Genomic DNA, 18,522 nt, shown 5'->3' on the forward strand with positions numbered 1-18,522 from the left:
TTTTTTTTTCTATTTTCTGACCTCCTGACTTCACCACTTCCCCCAACACCTGCCGTCCCTGTCTGTGTCGTTCTGCTCTGGTTCTGTTCTCTGGAGCAGGTATAAACTCTTCCCTTGGCCTGGTAGGGTGGATAGTGCTGTCACTGTGCTTGGTAGTGACAGGCACCATGATGTGAAGCAGCTTGTGCCAAAGGGCAGGAGCAAGCTGCTGCCGTCATGCCAATGTCTGCTTCATCACTGGGAGGTTTTGATTGTAAAAACCCTTTTTCTGGGCTCTTCTGTGCTGCCTGAGTTGCAGTTTGTTTGAAAACAAGGGTTTAAATTGCCTCACTCAATTTTGCATGAAAGAGTTTTGCGTTAGGTCTGGCCCAATTCCTTTCAATTTCTGTTAAAATGAAAGCAGCTTTTAATTAGGATGTTGCTTGAAGGCTTTAGGCTGGTGTTAGAAGTAGTTTTAAGCTTCTAAAGTATAAAAATGTCCCCCACAAATGAATTTTTTTTTTTTTGCTTTTACTAATGATTTAAGCATAAATCAGTTTTTATTACTGTTTGTGAACCTCAGGGAATGAATGGAAGTGATTAACAAACAGACATAATTATCCTCATGGCACAGGTGGTTTTTATAGGGACTTTTCTGGCAAATGAAACTGCTTTATACCATCAGTGAAAGCATGGGCCATTTATGCGATATTATATTTTTTTCAGATTCCTCAGTTTCCTGTCATTCCTGCAATTACTCCTCTGGCAGGGCTTGACAGCCTCCCTCCAAACCTCTCTGACATACCTGCTGCAAACGTGCCCCCCATTCCTGCTCCCTCTCAGTACTTTGCTCCGGCCGTGATCCTGCCCAGCCTGCCCATGAACCCCACGCTGCCCATGGCGCCCAACTCCCCCGCCCTGCCCATGCAGGCCGTCAACCTGCCTCACACCACCGTGGCTTCCTTGGTCCTGCCCTGCCAGCCCATAGTGCCAAACATGCCGGCGGCCACCATCCCGTTGCTGGCCGTGGCCCCGCCGGGGGTGCCCACGCTGCCGCCGCACGCCGCGGTGCCGCCGCTGCCGCAGCAGCCCGTGTTCCAGAGCGCCTTCCAGCAGATGCTGCCGAGCGACGCGCCCTCGCCCCACCACACGCAGAGCTCTCAGGCCGTGTCCCAGCCGCAGCCGCCGCCGCCTCCTCCTCCGGCGCTGCAGCCGAGCATAATCCACCCTCCCGAGCCGGCTCTGGCCGCTCCGGGGGCGGCTCACCAGGTAAATCTGCCGGGCGCGGGGCCGCGTTCCGCAGGGTGCTCTGTGGCACAGCCCTTCCTGGGGCTCTCTTCCTCACAAGCATTAATCCTTGGTTTTGAGATGTTTAGTTGACTTCTTGACCTCAGTTCTGGAGGTGGTGGCTGGAGCTGTGAGCTGTGGGGTAGCAGGTGATGTCTTCCCCCAGGGACAGGGGTTATCCGGGGTATAGGGCATAGTCCAACAGGCTTTGGACAGCAAATGAGCAGAGCACTTTCTGAATTCCCTCTTCCTTCTCTGTCTCAAAGCTGGGGAAGTGTGAGCTGTGGTTCTCCTGGCCCAGGAGGGCATGCCAAGCCTTGCCAGTGCTTGTGCCCTGGTCTGTGTGGGATGCAGGGGCTGCTGGGTACACACAGCAGAATACGGGGGAGCTGGCGGGAGCAGTGGAGTTGTTTTGATGTAGAACATCTTCAAAACAGCAGAGGGAAGTGGCTGTCTGGTAATGACTCTGGAGTGGAAGAGCACTGTCAGACCTGCAGGGTGGGGATGGATTCTCCTGCAGACCCTCTCCCCCCCTTGAAAGAAATGGAGCATAAACGGAGCTCAAGTATTAGCAGTATTTACACAGAAACTGCCTCAGGACTCTAAATTGACAGTCTGTAAATACTTCTCTCACCACATCTGTGGTATGTCAACGTGAAACACAGTCTGACCAAAGCAGGAGAGGGCATTCAATCTGTGAATAACAGCATTTGGAAAGTCTGTATTCTGCCAGATCCCTTCACCATAACACACTGATTAAAATTCGTGACATCCCATCCCAACCTGCCATGTCATGGCATTGTCAGAGCAGTACATAGTTTTTAAATTTCTCTCTTTAGCCATATATTTGGTACAGAATTACTGTCATTGAGAATGTCAGGAGCATGGAGCCTGGGAATGTTACACAGTGTTCCCTGTGGCTTTAGAAGGAATTAGGTGCAGTGAGCATGGCAAATACCAGAGCTGGAGAGCTGATACTCCGAATGGTTTGGGACATGATCATTATGCTGTTGGGACACAGTCATTAGCTATCAAATATGTGTGGAAAAGTTGCATATGGAAGAATTTAGGATAGAAAATAGCTATTACAATGTGCCGAGGAATATTTTAAAATACATTGTTCTGATTTGAAGGCTTCTAATGGAGAGGTATTTCTGTGTATAATGCTGTGCTGTTTTCACAGTTGATGTTTAGCACCTCTGAGTTTTGTTTTGCCTGGGTATGTCTGTATGGGCCATTCACTGAGAAGCTGGACTTGATGATCCTTGTGGATCCTTTTCAAGTCAGAAAATTCTGTGATTTGATATCAAAATATTTTGTGAATTATTCTAGTTAAATAACCACCCTTCGGTGGTGTTACACCACAATTGTCAGTCTAACCACCCCCCCTTGGGCACCTATGTAACTCTGAGGTGTTGTGAAGCACATCCTGTCTTTATATTTATCCACAGTAAAACCTGGAATAATAGTTTCAGCTCGTACCCAGACCCTGCAGAGAGCATGCAGCAATGAAATCATGTGGCCTAGTTCTCATCTGAGTCTTAATTTTTTTTAATGTATTTTCCAATAGCCTTAAGTCTCTCTGTGGTGATACTTCAAAAAAAGTAAAAATTGGGCACACTTTTACCTAGTACTAAAAGTCTTTTTTTCTTCCATATGCTCCTTTCTTTCCTTCTTCCTCTTCCCACAAGCTCAGTCCCCCTGGAAAAATACATGATGTACCTAAAAGGAGAATGTTCTGTTTTTAAATGTACAGCTCAGAAGGACTGTTATGCAGAATAACAACTGAGTCTCTAAGGTAGCTGGCATCCTGTCGCCTCGGTCTGGTTCCCACCAAGCGCTTACGCACTCGAGTTATTTTAATGCCCTGGAGAAATCCACTGAGATAAATAAACTCCCTCCATCCACATGGAAATGTTGGCAGGATTGGGGTCTTGGGGCTTGGCACATCAAGGGTTAAACTATGACTTCAGTGTGTAAACTGCACTAAACTGACGTAGGACACTGGTATATGTTCGGTGAAAAGGAGTTAATGGTGTCATTTGTACCAGGTCCTGGTTCTACATATATGGCAGATTTCTTAAAATATCCTAAGTTAGGTTATGGGTAGAGTGTGTTTTTGTCTGCATGGACAGTGTGGGCTTGTTGAAAGCAGAGCAAAGTATTCAGGAGAATGAATTCATCACCTAAGATCTTGAAGCAAGTCCAGAGGAGGCCATGGAGCTGCTCTGAGGGCTGGAGCCCCCCTGTTCTGGAGCCAGGCTGGGAGAGCTGGGGGTGCTCACCTGGAGAACGGAAGGCTCCAGGGAGAGCTCAAAACCCCTTCCAGGGCCTAAAGGGGCTCCAGGAGAGCTGGAGAGGGACTTGGGACAAGAGATGGAATGCCAGGACAAGGGGGAATGAATGGCTTTCCACTGCCAGAGGGCAGGGTTAGATGGGATATGGGGAAGAAATTCTTGGCCGTGAGGGTAGTGAGGCCTTGGCGCAGGTTTCCCGGAGAAGCTGCGGCTGCCCCATCCCTGGAAGTGTTCCAGGCCAGGTTGGACAGGGTTTGGAGCACCCTGGGGATAGTGAAAGGTGTCCCTGCCCATGGCAGGGGCTGGAATGAGACAAGCTTTGAAGTTCCTTCCAACACAAACCATTCTGGAAGTCTGTGATTTTTCATTTCTTAGGAAAAGCTGCCTTTGTCCCTACTAATAAACTAGTCCCTGAGCAATGCACGTTGTCATAATCGTACAGAAAGAATCCTTAGCTTTTATTTGGTTATTTCAGAGGAAGTTTAATCTCTGTAGTAGTTACTGAGAGCACCCAAGCCCAGTCGCACTGCAGAGTTTGAGTCCTTCCTTTGTGAGCGCCGGTGACTTTGCTACCTTGTCACATACGTCCTGAGCCCTTGGAGCAGAGGTGTGTGCTAACAGCTCTCATTGTGTTGCAGCCCATGCCTGGACACACTCAGTTTGCTCTGGAAGCTGGAGCCCAGGTGCCTGTGCTGCCGGTGCAACCCTCGATGGTCATGTCACCGCCGCTGCAGCTGCAGCCAGAACTGGTGCCGCCCTGCGTCGCTCGCGAAGGCATTCCCCAGGTCCATGGCAGCCTTGCCACGGCTGCCCCACCTGTCCCCATAGACCCTGGCCTGCCTCTCCAGTCCTCTGCTCTGCTGCAGCTCCAGCCTGATCTTTCCCAGCCACTGGGCCAGCAGCTCCCAGCTCCCTGCTCGGCTGTCTCGGCAGGCGCAGACACATCTCAAGAGGTAGAGCCCTTCCTCTGAAGTAACTCACCAGCTTCCGCCTTAGTCTTCATAGCTACTCCTGTGTGAAACAGTGGGCTCGTTGCACAAGGGAGGTTATCCCCTCACTGCGTTGAGCTGCTGCTCCTCGATGCCAGCAGCTCTGGGTCAGCAAATAATTGGCTATTCCAAATGAAACCTCATGTTGTACCTCAGGAAATGTCTCACTGAATTCATGCGGCAGCAGGACTAAGCACCTCCTTGTCCGTAGCTGAGCACAAACACAGAGATAGAAATTAAGAAATTCTCACTGTGGGTGAGTTAGAAGATGTTCCGTAGAGTTTCACCCATGTTTTGTCCAGTCTTGTTTTAAATGTCTCAAGCACTTGCTCAACCAACCATCATTTGCCTTAAGAAACTGCTCCACAATCTGAGTCTTTGTAATGTGAAAGCCCTTCATGCTCCTCAGCTTGAGCCTGACTCCCATTTCATTTGGCATTGTATCCTTGTGTATCGCCTGAAGTCTACTGTAGCCCTGGGATTTTTGTTTCTTCAGATACTCATAGGCATTGCCAATTCTCTGTGGTCATAGAAGCAGGACACTTTTTGTTGTTTTCCTTATAGAACTGTCAGCTCCTCCTGTCTGCTATTTTGACTTTTCTTTCCACTCCCATAATTGTTTAATCTTCAGTCTTGACAGAACATCACAGAACATTTCCTTCTCTTCAGCTCCCCATTAACAAAGCAAAACAAAAGTTTTGGCATTTCTATCCGATTTCAGGAAATAAGTCTGATTTGTTTTCCACTCCTGGATGGAAATGTCCCTCTATGGTTCTGTGTTCAGAGTTGTTTCTCTTGAGTCTCTGTTCTGAGTTTCCTTTCCTCCCAAAGTATGTATTTCACCTTTTCAAAATTAATCTCTTGGTTTTGCCCATGTTTCCATGGCTTGTCACATGTCTTGACTCCAGTGTAGCCTAAAATTCCCTTGGAGGCACAGCTCAGTGCTGCCTCCAGAAGATGCTCCGGAAGGGCTGTGCTAACACTAAACATGGATTCTAGTTCCCCATTTTTCCTGCCCATCAGTGACAGTTTAATTCTTACCAAATCAGCATTTGTGCTGTGACGTAGGATGTTGCCTGGTGAATGTCTGTATCCTGTTGGTTAGATGTAGCAGGAATGGTAGAGCCTGTCTGTAGTGCTTCACCTGCAGACTCCCCAGAAAAGCTTGGCTGGGTCAGGCATATCCATCACTCAAGGTATTCCTTCTCCAGCTGTGTTTTTTCTGAAGGCACAGCTCGTGGCAGGGTCAGTGCTGGCGCCTTCGGTGCAGGGTCCATTCCATTAGAGATTCTGGAAATATGAACAAACCTCATTTTGTTGTGCAGTCTGATATGGGGGATACAAGTTGTCTTGAGAAACCCATGGCCACTGAGGCACACGTCTGTCCTTCATGTCCCACACCCCTTGGAACATTTGACCACTGGTTTGCTAACCTCATTCTCACATCCATCTGTAAGTTAACCCCCTTCTCTCATTCAGTTTAAGAAATGAAGCGAGCTTCAAGTCACGTGCTCTCCATGCTGGTTTTCTGATTGCTGAAGTTTTCTTGGGTGTAAGAGAAGTTTCACACCTGTCTGTATAATCAAAACACCGCATTTTGTTGCTACTCTGCCATGATGTTTTTATCTCTTCTGTTGTGTTCAGGTGCGTGGCAGCACTTGCATCCAAACCAACCTGGTCAGGCAAAAGAGGTTTTGTAAGGCACTTGCTTAAGTGCATTACCGAAATGTAGATACATTATGTCTGTGTTCTCACTGTTCATTGATTCTGCAGTTTTATTGAAACTGCATTTAAGCTTGGCACGGCTTATATGTGGTGTTACAGCCAAGGAGTGGGGCTGACTGGTTAACAGCAGAGAACCAGTGGGGCTGACTGGTTCCCCAGCGAGCTTTTAACCCCAGCCCACCACTGCTTGAGTGCTAAGTGTAGCAACGGCAGTCGAGGGGCTTGTTTCTATAGCTGTGTGTCTACAGAAGGATTTTATAGATGTATGTTTATAAATATATATAAAGTTATATATATTTATGGATGTATCTGGTGTGTGTGTATAGCCATGGGTATATACATGCACGGGTGTGTGTCTTTGTGTACGTACATGGTAAGTTTGTTACAGCAGGCACGTAGCAGGGTCTGTAGCACTGTCATAAATTCTGTGAGAATGGGTCTACACAATGTGAAAATCATGCTATGATGTCTGTCCCAGAGCTGCAGCCAGTGAAGGGGGAAGCTTTTAGGGGAAATTTGTGTAGAGGACAAGAGGACGTGATGTGAGGGTGGTGGTCTTAAATGATGGATTTTCATCTTTTGTTTGTAAGTTCCTCAGAAATTTTCCCACTAAGCCAAACACAATGAAAATACTGAGCATATTTCAGGAAACCATATAAAGCAATGAAAATTAGCAAATAAGCAAAATAAGCAAAGCAAATTAGCAGATACATCCAAAAATAAAAGCCAGCGGCTGCTGATGTGGAATTGTCCCTCAGTCAGGTTTTGCCACGGTGGTGAGAACTGTTTTCTTCCTTTCACCATCTCATCTCCTGGATGCAGAAGAAGGGAACTGGCAGGTTAGTGGCTCTGTCTGAAAAAGTGGTTGGTGCCTTGGACAGAAGTGATGTTGGAAGGGTAAAATAGGAGATTTATTCTATTTCCAGGTTCCAAAAACTGGTTAAACAGAATGGTTTTAGAGTTACTGGTGTCAAGAGCAAAACCTTTCTTAAAGGTGTTTTTCATCTGCCAATGTAATATGTTTGCTTAAATGACCTTTTCTTGCATTTTAGGAGCAGGCAATACAGGACAAACTCCAAGCTCTGTCCCAGAGTTGCGAAAGGTATTGTTACCACCTCTTGGCATAAGAAATGCTTGCTTTTTGGAGGCTGTTTTTTCTGACCTGACCAGAAAGAGATGGATGGGAGCATGTCTAGGGAGAAGCTGACAGTGTCCTGTGTGCAGTGTGCCCATTCTGGCACCTCCAGCTCTTTTAATTCCTTAGTTTGGGTGCAGCATCCTAGCCTTGGTGTATGTACAGCTGTATGGAACTTCTCTTTTCCTCCTTCTCCAGCAAACCTAACCTGTTTGCCCTTCTGCTGGGAGGGCAGAAAGACAGGAGCTGAGAAAATGTCACCTTAGAAAAGAAGGAACTTGTGCAGTTCAGAGAGGGACTGTCAGGACCCCTGACAGTGAAAGGATTAGGGGATGTACAGATATATTCAGAGTGATGGAACTTTTGCTGTGTTACTGCTAGAAACATTAATAGATCATTTCTTGGTAGGTGTATCTTCCAGCTGACTCAGTTTGGGCCACAAAATGTGCCCTTTTTCGCAGCCGCTGTTTCGTAGCTTACATGTGATGCATGACTCCATTGCATGTAGCTCTGGCTTTATTTTGGGGTTGTTCTTCCTTTGCCTTGCTAAGCTACATGAGTCCAGATGTTGCTTCTGGTAAAGAGATGAGTGACAGCTTTGAAGGAGCAACAGGAAGTGGAAAGCAAGAAGGAAAGTCTTCAAAGAAGCATAAGAAATCCACGCGTGCTCGTTCACGCCAGGAGAAGTCCAACAGACCCAAACTGACCATATTAAATGCAAGTACAACCTGTTGGAGGGCAACTTTAGGGTTCCTTTGGCTTTGCCAGGAATAAGGGTTGTTAATCTCTGCATGCAGGTGTGTAACACAGGGGATAAGATGGTGGAGTGCCAGCTTGAAACCCATAACCACAAAATGGTGACGTTCAAGTTTGACTTGGATGGTGACGCGCCGGAGGAAATTGCTACTTACATGGTGAGATGTGGCTGCCCATGGGCTCTCAGTCCACCCAGTTGCTTCAGGCAGCTCCTTGTGTGTGCTTGTTGCCTTAGCTGTCTGGCTGCTGTGGAATGAGGCATTAATTAAAAAATGACTGTTTTCCCCTTTATTTTGATGTCCCCTTCTAGGTGGAGAATGAATTCATCTTGCAAAGTGAAAAAGAGACTTTTATTGAGCAAATGAAGGATATAATTGATAAAGCAGAGGATATGCTCAGTGAGGATACAGAAGGAGAGCGAAGCTCTGACCAGGGAACAAGTCCTCAACAAGATGCTGATAGGCTGGAAATGAGCGAGGTAAATGCTAAATAAAGATTGCTAGTTTGATTCCTTTTTCTTAACAGCCAGATGCTTAAATTAATTTTGCATCTTATGTTAAAAAAAAAAAAAAAATTTCTTAACTAGAAAAATAATGCTTTTTCAGTGTTAAGCCTTACAATGTGAGTGATGCTCTTCTTGCACTGATCCAGCTATTTCTCCTGTTGTTTCTTTAACAGGAGAAGCGTCAGTCTCAAATGAAGACACCCGTGTATCAGCAAAATGGTAAGTGTGCCTTTGAATTTCTAGTGGAAGGTGTCCCTGCTCATAGCAGGGAGTTGGAACTAGATGGCCTTTAAGGTCTCTTCCAACCCAAACCATCCTTTGAAATTAAGACAAAGTCATAATCTGGAGACAATAGAAATTCATGAGTGCATGTTATTTTCTTTTCATCCCTAGTTTTGCATACTGGAAAAAGGTGGTTTATTATATGTCCAGTGGTGGAAAACCCTACTACGGATGCCCCCGAGTTTTCTCCCCCGGTACCTCCCAGTGCCCAGCAGGCGGAAGGGCCAGGTATCTCCGAACTCTATAGAAAATGTCTTCTCCAGAGCTGCTGTGTTGTTTCTCTTCTGTCCTCATGTCACTCAGCTGTGATGGTTTCACTTGATTTAGTCAGAGGAAGAAAATGATGAATTTTGTTAAGCTGTGCCTTTATAGTGTGCTCCTGGTGTTGAACCGAATTGGGAATCTTTATCTGAGTTTCAGTAAAGTGTCAGTATTTTAGCTATACCTTATTCTGCAGGGTAGCTGAAATTCTCATCACCGTAGTGTCTTTTCAGTGTAATTTTTTTTTTTGCATAATTTGAAAATTCTCATTTGACGTGCATAACAGCTATTTTCTGGTGGGAATTGCTAGTGGGTTGTCCCTGCAGCTGACTGGGGGGCTTGGCAGTGATTTCCTCTCCTTTAAAGGGTCACCTTTCAATTGTGTTCTCTCTAGACCTGGAGCAGTCGGATGACCAGCCAGTGAGTTCTGCAGTGACAGAGGCGCCTGGGGTCGGGGCTGTCCAGCTTCCCCTGCACACAGGGGTCAGTGACAGCCCCCTTGGAGCCACCCCATCCTTGGCACCAGCTCCTGCTGCAGCAGCTCCTGCCAGCGTACCGAGCCAGACAGAGTTCCCAGCCCCAGCACTGCTGGCATCTGCCCCGACTGTCGCAGAGCCCGCGGTGGCCGGTGGGGGTCAGCCGGAGTACCCCCAGCCCGGCCCCCCGGTCCCCCGAGCCCCAGGGCTGGAGGAGGCCCCCGATGCCGCGCCCCCAGCCCTGCTCCTGCAGCCGCAGGTGGACGAGCCCGCGTGTGTGCCTGACGTGGAGCTCGCCTGCTGCAGCGTGGGGCCGCACAAGGCCGTGCCGGTGGCTCCGGGGCCGCTGCCCGCGCTGCCGGACGCCGTGGTGCTGGAGCGGCAGCCGGCGCCGCAGGTGCCGCACCTGCCAGAGGGTGCCTTCGGCAGCCAGCCCTTCCCCGCGGCCGCCGGCCCCGAGGCCCTGGGCTTGGCGGGGTCCCAGCTCCAGAGCCCCACGCAGGCGCTGCTGGCCGCGTCCCAGCAGCTGCCGATGGCGCAGGGTGGCACAGGGATGGCCGGCCCCGGGGCGGGGGTCAGCCTGCTCCAGCAGCAGAACCCGCCCGGCACTGCCGAGTCCGATGGTGAGGGACCCCCCAGGGTGGACTTTGTGGACAACACAATTAAAAGCCTTGATGAGAAACTGCGCAATTTGCTGTACCAGGAATATGTTCCAACTTCTTCGGCATCGGCAGGGACGCCGGACACCTCTGTGCCACCTGAACAGGGCGACAGTGAATTTACCTTACCAGCCTTTCCCGAAGAGCAAGCTCCTGCCCTGGCGTTGGATGGGAGAGAACCAGGCTATAGCATCCCGGACACCGGCCAGGAGGTGAAAGCTGCTGCCGAGCCACTGGTGCCCCTTGTGCCCTCGGGGGTCTTGCCCTGCCCACCACTGGTCAGTCCCCCAGCGGCTCTGCCCTTCATCCCCTCAAAGCCAGCCTGTAGAGCCGGCACCATGGCAGAGCCTAGGACCCACTGTCCTGTGGTAGGACACGTGTAGATCTCTTGCTTCCCTAAACATTTCATATCTCTGCTGCAGGGTATGTTACCTTTGCCTGCTGACTGCTTTCCACTGTGAAAGCTCACTTAAATTTTTCTTGTCAGATGCATCCCAACTCATTTTTCAGAAATGCTTGTTAGTGAAAGCCAGACTTTCCCTTTGGGTTTAGAAGTGGTATAATACCGTAATTCATCTCCTCTTGGGTCCTGTGTCCAAAGCAAGCAGAAATGTGTCCGTTTCTTTGTAGTTTAAGAGTGATATAGTCATTCTAGTTCTAATGAAGATGATTTGGCTTCAATTTTAAGTATAAATGAATGGCAGTGGTTGCAATTACTGCCTTCCAAGTCAGCCTGGATAAAGCAAACACTTCAAGTGCCTTTGCCTTGTCCACATGCTGCAGCCAAAGGCAGACATTCCATTGGCAGGAGTTTCTTCTGTTTCCTGTCATAGTTTCTTTTTGTCTTCTCCTGACCTTGGTAGAGCAAGACTGCCATGGAAACCTCTAAGCAAAGAGGTAATAGGTGGGCTGGGGCAGTTATTACTGTGTGACTCAGTTGAGCCCCCATGTAAAGTTTATTCAGATAAAATCCTGAGTTTATGAAATCATCAAATTTGCAGCACATTGGGCTTGGAGCAACCTGGGATTAGTGGAAGGTGTCGCTGCCCATGGCAGGGGGTGGAATGGGATGAGCTTTGAAGTCCTTTTCAACCCAAGCCATCATATGATTCTATATCTTACTTCAAAAGTGGCATTTCTGGAGATAACTCCATCCCCACTAGCAAGGCTGAGCCTGTTCTGTGTAGCATCAGCTGGAGGGATCCAATCAACTCCTCGAGGGATGCTGTATGGTACAGGAAACCAGCTGCACTTGAGTGACTCTTCAGAGCATGTTGTTTTCTAATGATAAATGACTTTCTACAGCAAACAAAATTCACTCTCTGTGAAAGGTGTTATGTCTCTCCAGTAACTGGAATTTGTCCTATTAAAAATCTGTGCTGCCAATAAGGAAGGAGACATAGAACTTGTGAAGACAGACATACGGATGAGGAATATATGGTCTGGCTGGAAAAGCAAACCAGAACAAAACCCCAAGCGTGTGTGTATATATATAATACACTGGTTTTCAGTAGCTTGGGTTGCAGTTCCAACTGTGATGCTGCCACTGCTTTATTTCTTCCAAGGAAGGAGAAAAAAAATGGGGGAGTTGGAGGCAAAACTTGAAGGCCACCTCCACAGGCACTGTGAAATAATTCAATATTCCCTGGTAGTGCCAGGGCAGCAAGGGCAAGTGAGGGAAGGAGAACACATTCTTCTTTGTGAGTGAGACTGAAATTGTGTTTCTTTTTTCCTTTTACTGGAAGTGTGACAAGTCGGAGGTCACTGGTGTGGGTGCTCATCCCTCAGAAGCAAGAGGTGGGTCAGCAAGCGGAACAGGTAATGCTCCCCCGGCCATCCTGCTCGGTGTCCCCTCGCTGCTCCCCTGCTGCTGACTGCAAGCATTGCCCAGCACTGGTGTTCTGATCCTGCTTGTGATACAATCCATATTAAACATCTCCTTTCTGTTGACCTTCCTAGAAAGTGCCTCTCAGGCAGATGTATTTTAACCCATACGTGCAGTTCCTGTCTGTGGTATAGGTGTGGGGTGTTCACATGGAAGGCTGCATTCCCAATGATCAGTTTTCCCTAAAAAGTCCCTCCAAATTCCTGGGTTTCATAAACACATGTTGACAAAAGTAATATGATCAATGGTTGCATCTCTGGGGGAAGCCTGGCAGATTCTTGGGGGAGTTCCACAGAGCACTAGTGAAGATTACTGGTAGCTAAATGACCCTTCCTGTAGTAACACAGTAGAAGCCATAGAAGGAGGGGTATTTAGTTACCTGTTTACATATTTCTTTACTTCCATTCACCTATTTATTTGCCTGCATTACCAATTAATTCTCCTCCATTTACCTTCCTTGACACGCATGGGAAGTTTTATGGGCTGAGGAGTGCCACAGTGCTCCTGCTTTCATGGGTGGGACTGGGGAGGGCTGCTAATATATCTATTTTTTGAGATTGTTGTGGCAGATCTGGCTGCCATTCTCTTCCTGGTGGACATTGGTTGTCCCCTGCTTTTAGGGCAGTGTGAGAGGGCTTTGGGTAGCTGACTTCTCTTTGTCTCCCTACAGGCAGAGAAGAGAGTTTACAAGTGGAATGTAGCACTGTGTAGTAAAATCAGTGTATCTTAGAAACCACTGATGTTTGTCACCATTTCAGAGCTCCAGATCTGGCCGTGTCCTCGCTCTGTGCAATGTGCCATGTGAACACAGCGTTCCCAAAAGCTTGGGTGTATTGGTCTGACTCAAAACCAGCATCCAGGGTGTGAAATGATCATGGGCTTGACTCCTGCCTCTAATGCTGTGCTTCTGGTGTGATTCTGTGGCCTGAATGACCAGTTTTGGGCTTATGATTTCCACTTTCAGCAGCGTGCGTTTAGCTTCATTTCAGGCCCCTTGAGGTGTTGGTGTCAGTGTGTGTCAATGGCAGGGGTGATGCAGCACCCATCCATGCTCAGCAGCCCTGTGTGTCTCTGAGGCACCAATAACACCAGAATAGTCCAGGCCCAATGTATCATGCAAGTTTCATTCTTCTTCTGTTTTTCTCTTTAAAAATTTTCAACTGACTAATGAAATTCCACGCTCCTATTATTTGAGTTCCCCAAATCACTAGATCTGCCTACCTGCATATATTTTATATTGCTATTGCCTCCTGCATTTTAGATCCTTTATTACAAAGATTATTCCTCAGTGGTACACTTCATTTTATCACAATAAAAACATTGGCTTTTATTATATTAAAGCATTCCAGACATAAATATTTTTTTCCCAACTTTAAAACAGGTCCAGCCGCAAGCATCACTTCAGCTCCTGCTGCTCCAGCAAAAGGCCTCCTTCAGGTAACCACAACTAGGAGTGGTTTTCTGCTAGATTGTTACAGTTACTTTCGTTAAGCTCTCTTATTTTCTCCAGGTTGCACCTACGTCTTTGAGCGCAGCTCCACAGATGGAGACTTCCCAGAGGAGCGAGGAGGCAGAGAGGACGGCTTCGCCTGCGCACACGGAGAGCGTAACGCGGCGAGCGACAGCAGATGGGGTGATGAGTAACTTCCACAGGGATGGCTCTCCAGGCTCTGGTTCCCATGGAAAACAGGCTGAGGCTCAGGAGAGTGGCACACCAGCCAAAACGATTGGCAGGTTTTCAGTCATCAGCACTCAGGATGAATTAACTTTGGCGGCACCGCACTGCCTGAGGTTCTCGGCCCCCCCGGACGTCTATCTGGACGAGCTGCCCTCCAGCCCGGACATGAAGGCTGCTGTCCGCAGGGTCCAAACGGCCTCTTCCGTCGACGTCCTCTGCGACCAGGCTTCGAGTGACTCGGCTGATGAGCCCTTCCCTCGGCCCCCTGCTGCTGCTGCAGCTGCCCAGCTCTCCCCCCCCAGCAGCAGCACAGCCACGGACTTAATTAAAAAAGCAGCTGCTTTTCTGCAGAGGTCTGGCAAAGGCGGCTCACCCGGCCCCGAGTCACCCAACGGGCAAGGTGCGAAGATTCCTACCATCAACATAACGTCCTTCCACTCACAGTCGTCCTACATGAGCAGTGACAATGACTCAGAGTTTGAAGATGCTGATATGAAGAAAGAATTGCAGAACCTGAGAGAAAAGTATGTTGGGTTGCAAGCAATGCGAGGGAAGCTTGTGTTACCTTGCCTTGGCAGCAGCTCAGCTTAGGATGAGCAGAGCTGTAAGGAGTAAACTGGTTCTAGGCAAATCAAGCATTGCCAGGACCTTCCCCCACAGTGCATCCTGCTGTGCATTGCCTTATCTGACAGGTCCGTTTAGAAGAATAACGCATAGAATCCCAGAATGGTTTTGGTTGGAAAGAACCTTAAAGGTCATCTCATTCCACCCCCTACCTTGGGCAGGGACACCTTCCACTACTCCAAGCCACATCCAACCTGGCCTTGCACACTTCCAGGGATGGGGAGTCACCACAGACAGATTGTTGTAGCTTTGCATACTTGGGGCTGAGCAGCTGATTGTTTTATAGCCAACAACTGTTTTGTTTCTTCTTTTACAATTAATTACACTGTCAGGATGTGGTGGTTTATAAAATACATTGCTAGCAGAGTTCTTTTATTTTTTTAGGCATATGAAAGAGATTGCTGAGCTCCAGACGCAGCAGAAGAATGAGATAGAGGCACTGTATATTCGGCTGGGGAAACCCCTTCCTCCCAACCTGGGCTTCCTTCACTCCGCCCCACCGAGCGGCCGTCGCCGAAGAACCAGCAAAAACAAATTGAAAGCTGGAAAACTCTTAAACCCTCTGGTCCAGCAGCTCAGGAGTGGAACATCAAGCACAAGTAGGTGCTGCCCTTTGCCTGTTGCTTGTGTCGGTTGTGGCTCTGCTGTGTGATGGCTGAGACTGCTGGAAAGGGTGGAATTTTTGTTGGTTTTGAACTGGCAGTGGCCATACCTGCCAGCTCTGCATTGGCTACAGTGCTTGGCAGAGGAATAATATTCCCCTTTAATTTGGAAAACAGCCTGGTTACATCTCCTCCTTCCTCCAAATGCAATTTACTGATGTTTGTATTCACTTCTTAGGTGCTGTTATGCTCTATTGATTAGGTGCTGTATCTTGTTGTTGTTTACTTTTTCCTCCAAGATGTTATATAAAAAAGATGGGATTGCATTTGCTCCCCCAAAGGATGGGAGGTAAAAGCTGTTATAAAACCATGATAGATGCTTTGACCAACTGAAGTAGTGTGAGATTTTCACACAGCACTACAGTCTTGAGCTGTTATCTCTTGGAAAACTACAAAAATATCATTTACCTGGGAAATAATGATAAACCCCAGCACCTATTTCTTCAGCAAAATGTAGAATAGAATGAATAATTTTTCTTCAGCTTAGTTCATGCTGTGATTTAGGGGAGCAGCAACATTTCCAGCAGTCACCCTTTATTTTAAACCTGGTGGCTCTTGTTTTCAGTATTACTGCACCATAGGTCTCCTTTGAATTTCCTTGCATCAGTCGTTACAGACAGGGTGTTGAGGAGGTTTTTGCTTTTAGCTAAGGGTTTCAGCTGGGTTGGAAAAAACAAGTATATTCAGAGGCAAAAAGTTCTGTAGCCCATCTTGAGACTGAGTGTTCTTGCCCACAGGGACTGAAGCAGTGTTTGATACTGTCTGTACTTCTACATCTATCTAGATATTTATGTATTGATATTTATCTGTAGATATCTAGGTAAGTGGGTCTATCTATACTTCTGTCTACACAAATATCTCAGGTAAAGAGGCTTAAAAACCAAAATACCTTTGCAATCATGTGTTACGTGAATTTATCAGCAGAAGTATCTAACAGTGGCAATGACAATTATTCTTAAATAGCTATAAATAAAAAGTTTCTTGTGTCTTTACTGCAACTTTTTATTCTTCTCCATTTGCTTAATTTCACCTTTTGTGTTGGAGAGCAAACCTCTGTGTCCTGCTTTGTCATTCTGTGTGTTCATCCTCCTCCTCAGCACCCCATCAGCTCTCTTTACTCCAGCAGTGCTCCTTCTGAGGCTCCTGAAAACACAGAGGAGAAGCTGTAGAAATCAAACCTGCTCCAGGAGCTTCTTGGAGAAACAGGATCAGGGATAGGAGGTGTGGATTATTTTCTGGTGCAGGCTGTCCCCAATGTACTGTGTACTGTGTTCCATCCAGTACATCAGAATGGTGAACGGCTCTTCCTCTTGGGGTCAAGATATGGATTATTTTTAGGCAGGGATTTTTTATTCAGAGATTTCCTAGCTTTTGCCATTGCATGTGTTCTGTTTGTTTGCTCTTTCAGGTAACCTTTCAGACTCTAAAGACTCGCCCCACAAAGAAACAAGTAAATCACAGCCGGGCTCCCCCGAAGCCGCCGCGGTGCCTCCTGGTGCAGCCCCCACCTTTGGGAAGGCTGTGCAGACCCAGCAGCCCTGCTCTGTCAAAGCCTCTCTGTCCTCTGACATCTGCTCTGGCCTGGGCCCCGACGGAGCCGATGCCAACGCAAGCTCTGGCCAAGGTGATTTTTCCTGCCGGCTGTTCTATGTCTCTTCCAGCACATGCTAAAATTAGTTCCCTTCCCTTAGGCTTGAACTCTTTAGGAGTGATAGAGGAACGTGAATCTTTGACAATCCAAATTACTGGCCTATCTTTAAAAAGATCATTGCAGTATTGTCAGAAGAGCAAAATTTAAGTATCTTACTGAGTGTTACCAACACTCAAGAAAGCATGCCCAAGACATCCTTAATTTTTAGGAAAGAAATACCTTTCAGTTTTGCCAGCAGTGGCTTTATCCTAATACCTTCTCTGGAGTCTGCCTTACAGATTCCTGAGAAAAAATGAAAGGAAAACAAAAAAGATACAGAAGGCTAGGAGATTGTTTCCTTTGTTTCATTTTTTTTAGCCCCTTGATTCCAGTAGACCCAAAGTTCCTCATTTTAAACTATCAAACCATCTTGGGCATGAGAGAAAATAAAAAATGAAATTAAGTGAAAACCAAACCCAGGGGACCAAGTTGTGTTTCCTTTCTGTAAGGGGTTCACTTTGTGCGTAATTTTGGAGTCCCAGCCACAGGACTGTAGACTGGCTGCACTCCCAAGACCCCAGCTCTGAGACCTCTGTGTATTGCCCCCATCGTAGGCTTTGACTGATCTTGTTGCCATGCATATGGGAAGTTCCAATGATGATTAAAATACCTTCCTCTCATTGCACATCCTGCCAAACTAATCTACAAAATATCTATCTGTCCTCTTCTGCTGTTATTGCATCCTTTGTGTATGGTCAGTGAACTTGCTCCTCTTTGGCAAAGTTAAGGGGGAGATGTGGAGGTTTAACTAACAAAGCTGATTTGACTGATGGTTTAGGACATCTGATCACAGCTACTTGTACTTTATAAGTGTCTTTGTTTTCTTCCCTTTATATTCATTTACAGGCTGGACGGTTTTCCACCAAACGTCTGAGAGAGTGACCTATAAATCTAGTAGCAAACCTCGTACCAGATTCCTCAGTGGACCTGTGTCTTTGTCCATCTGTTTGTATTTGTTCTTTTGTATTTTATCACAGTCCATCTTTCTTTTACCCCCTTTTTCCAATTCCATGGTTTATATCTCTAATATGTTTGGCAGGATGCCCCTTTTTCTAAACCATCTTTTCTTTCTTTTTCTCTTTCTTTTAAGTAATCATCATGAACACACCTTATTTATATTAATTTTTCATATGAAAGCTTTTTTTGCACTGCTTTTGGCTCATGCCTGGGCACCAAAAGCATGTGTGGAAGATGTCATCATTTATTATATATAGCCTGATGGTAAATTTTACCCTGGACTTATCAAAGCTTTTGTACTTTATGTGATTTCTGTTGAAGTAATTTTATTTGCAATGTGGCAAATATACATGTCTGCTGTCCCGGTTCCAGCGACAACAAAATGAAATCCATCCTTCTGTAGACGAATGGTCTCTTTCACACATGTTTGGACTCTGAAGACATGCATGTAGCAAGCTGATACAATTCTAGAAGGTCACTGGAGGGTATAACTTCCATACAAGGGCTGTATTAACACAATATACAGTACTGTTTATATCCACTCTATTTTCTTTAATTTTTTCCCCGCTCTTTGCATGTGGAAATGCTGAGACAACAGTGCTCCAGCTAGTTCTTTCCAAATCTCTGTCCTAGGTGAGCTTTTCCCCATGCAGTCACTTTAATTAGTTTAAGTGA

The 18,522-nt window shown here is 46.9% G+C and overlaps 1 protein-coding gene across 9 annotated transcripts in view; it reads left to right on the forward strand.

The window, feature by feature from the left end:
• WNK2 (WNK lysine deficient protein kinase 2) overlaps positions 1 to 18,522 on the forward strand; it is a 102,680-nt gene that overhangs the window by 64,165 nt on the left and 19,993 nt on the right. For 2 of the 9 annotated variants that reach the window (XM_069027619.1, XM_069027615.1), the window contains exons 12-26: positions 706 to 1,248; positions 4,202 to 4,516; positions 7,330 to 7,379; positions 7,964 to 8,129; positions 8,210 to 8,326; positions 8,479 to 8,646; positions 8,847 to 8,892; positions 9,067 to 9,183; positions 9,611 to 10,563; positions 12,097 to 12,169; positions 13,618 to 13,673; positions 13,747 to 14,438; positions 14,923 to 15,137; positions 16,609 to 16,824; positions 17,737 to 17,835. In XM_069027619.1, coding sequence (XP_068883720.1) covers positions 706 to 1,248; positions 4,202 to 4,516; positions 7,330 to 7,379; positions 7,964 to 8,129; positions 8,210 to 8,326; positions 8,479 to 8,646; positions 8,847 to 8,892; positions 9,067 to 9,183; positions 9,611 to 10,563; positions 12,097 to 12,169; positions 13,618 to 13,673; positions 13,747 to 14,438; positions 14,923 to 15,137; positions 16,609 to 16,824; positions 17,737 to 17,835 — 3,826 coding nt within the window. Of the gene's footprint in view, positions 1 to 705; positions 1,249 to 4,201; positions 4,517 to 7,329; positions 7,380 to 7,963; positions 8,130 to 8,209; positions 8,327 to 8,478; positions 8,647 to 8,846; positions 8,893 to 9,066; positions 9,184 to 9,610; positions 10,630 to 12,096; positions 12,170 to 13,617; positions 13,674 to 13,746; positions 14,439 to 14,922; positions 15,138 to 16,608; positions 16,825 to 17,736; positions 17,836 to 18,522 lie in introns of all 9 variants that reach the window. The other 7 variants (XM_069027613.1, XM_069027614.1, XM_069027621.1 and 4 more) reach the window with 5 other exon arrangements.

The sequence above is a fragment of the Aphelocoma coerulescens genome, chromosome 12, assembly GCF_041296385.1.
Source record: "Aphelocoma coerulescens isolate FSJ_1873_10779 chromosome 12, UR_Acoe_1.0, whole genome shotgun sequence".
In the NCBI taxonomy this organism is placed as follows: Eukaryota; Metazoa; Chordata; class Aves; order Passeriformes; family Corvidae; genus Aphelocoma; species Aphelocoma coerulescens.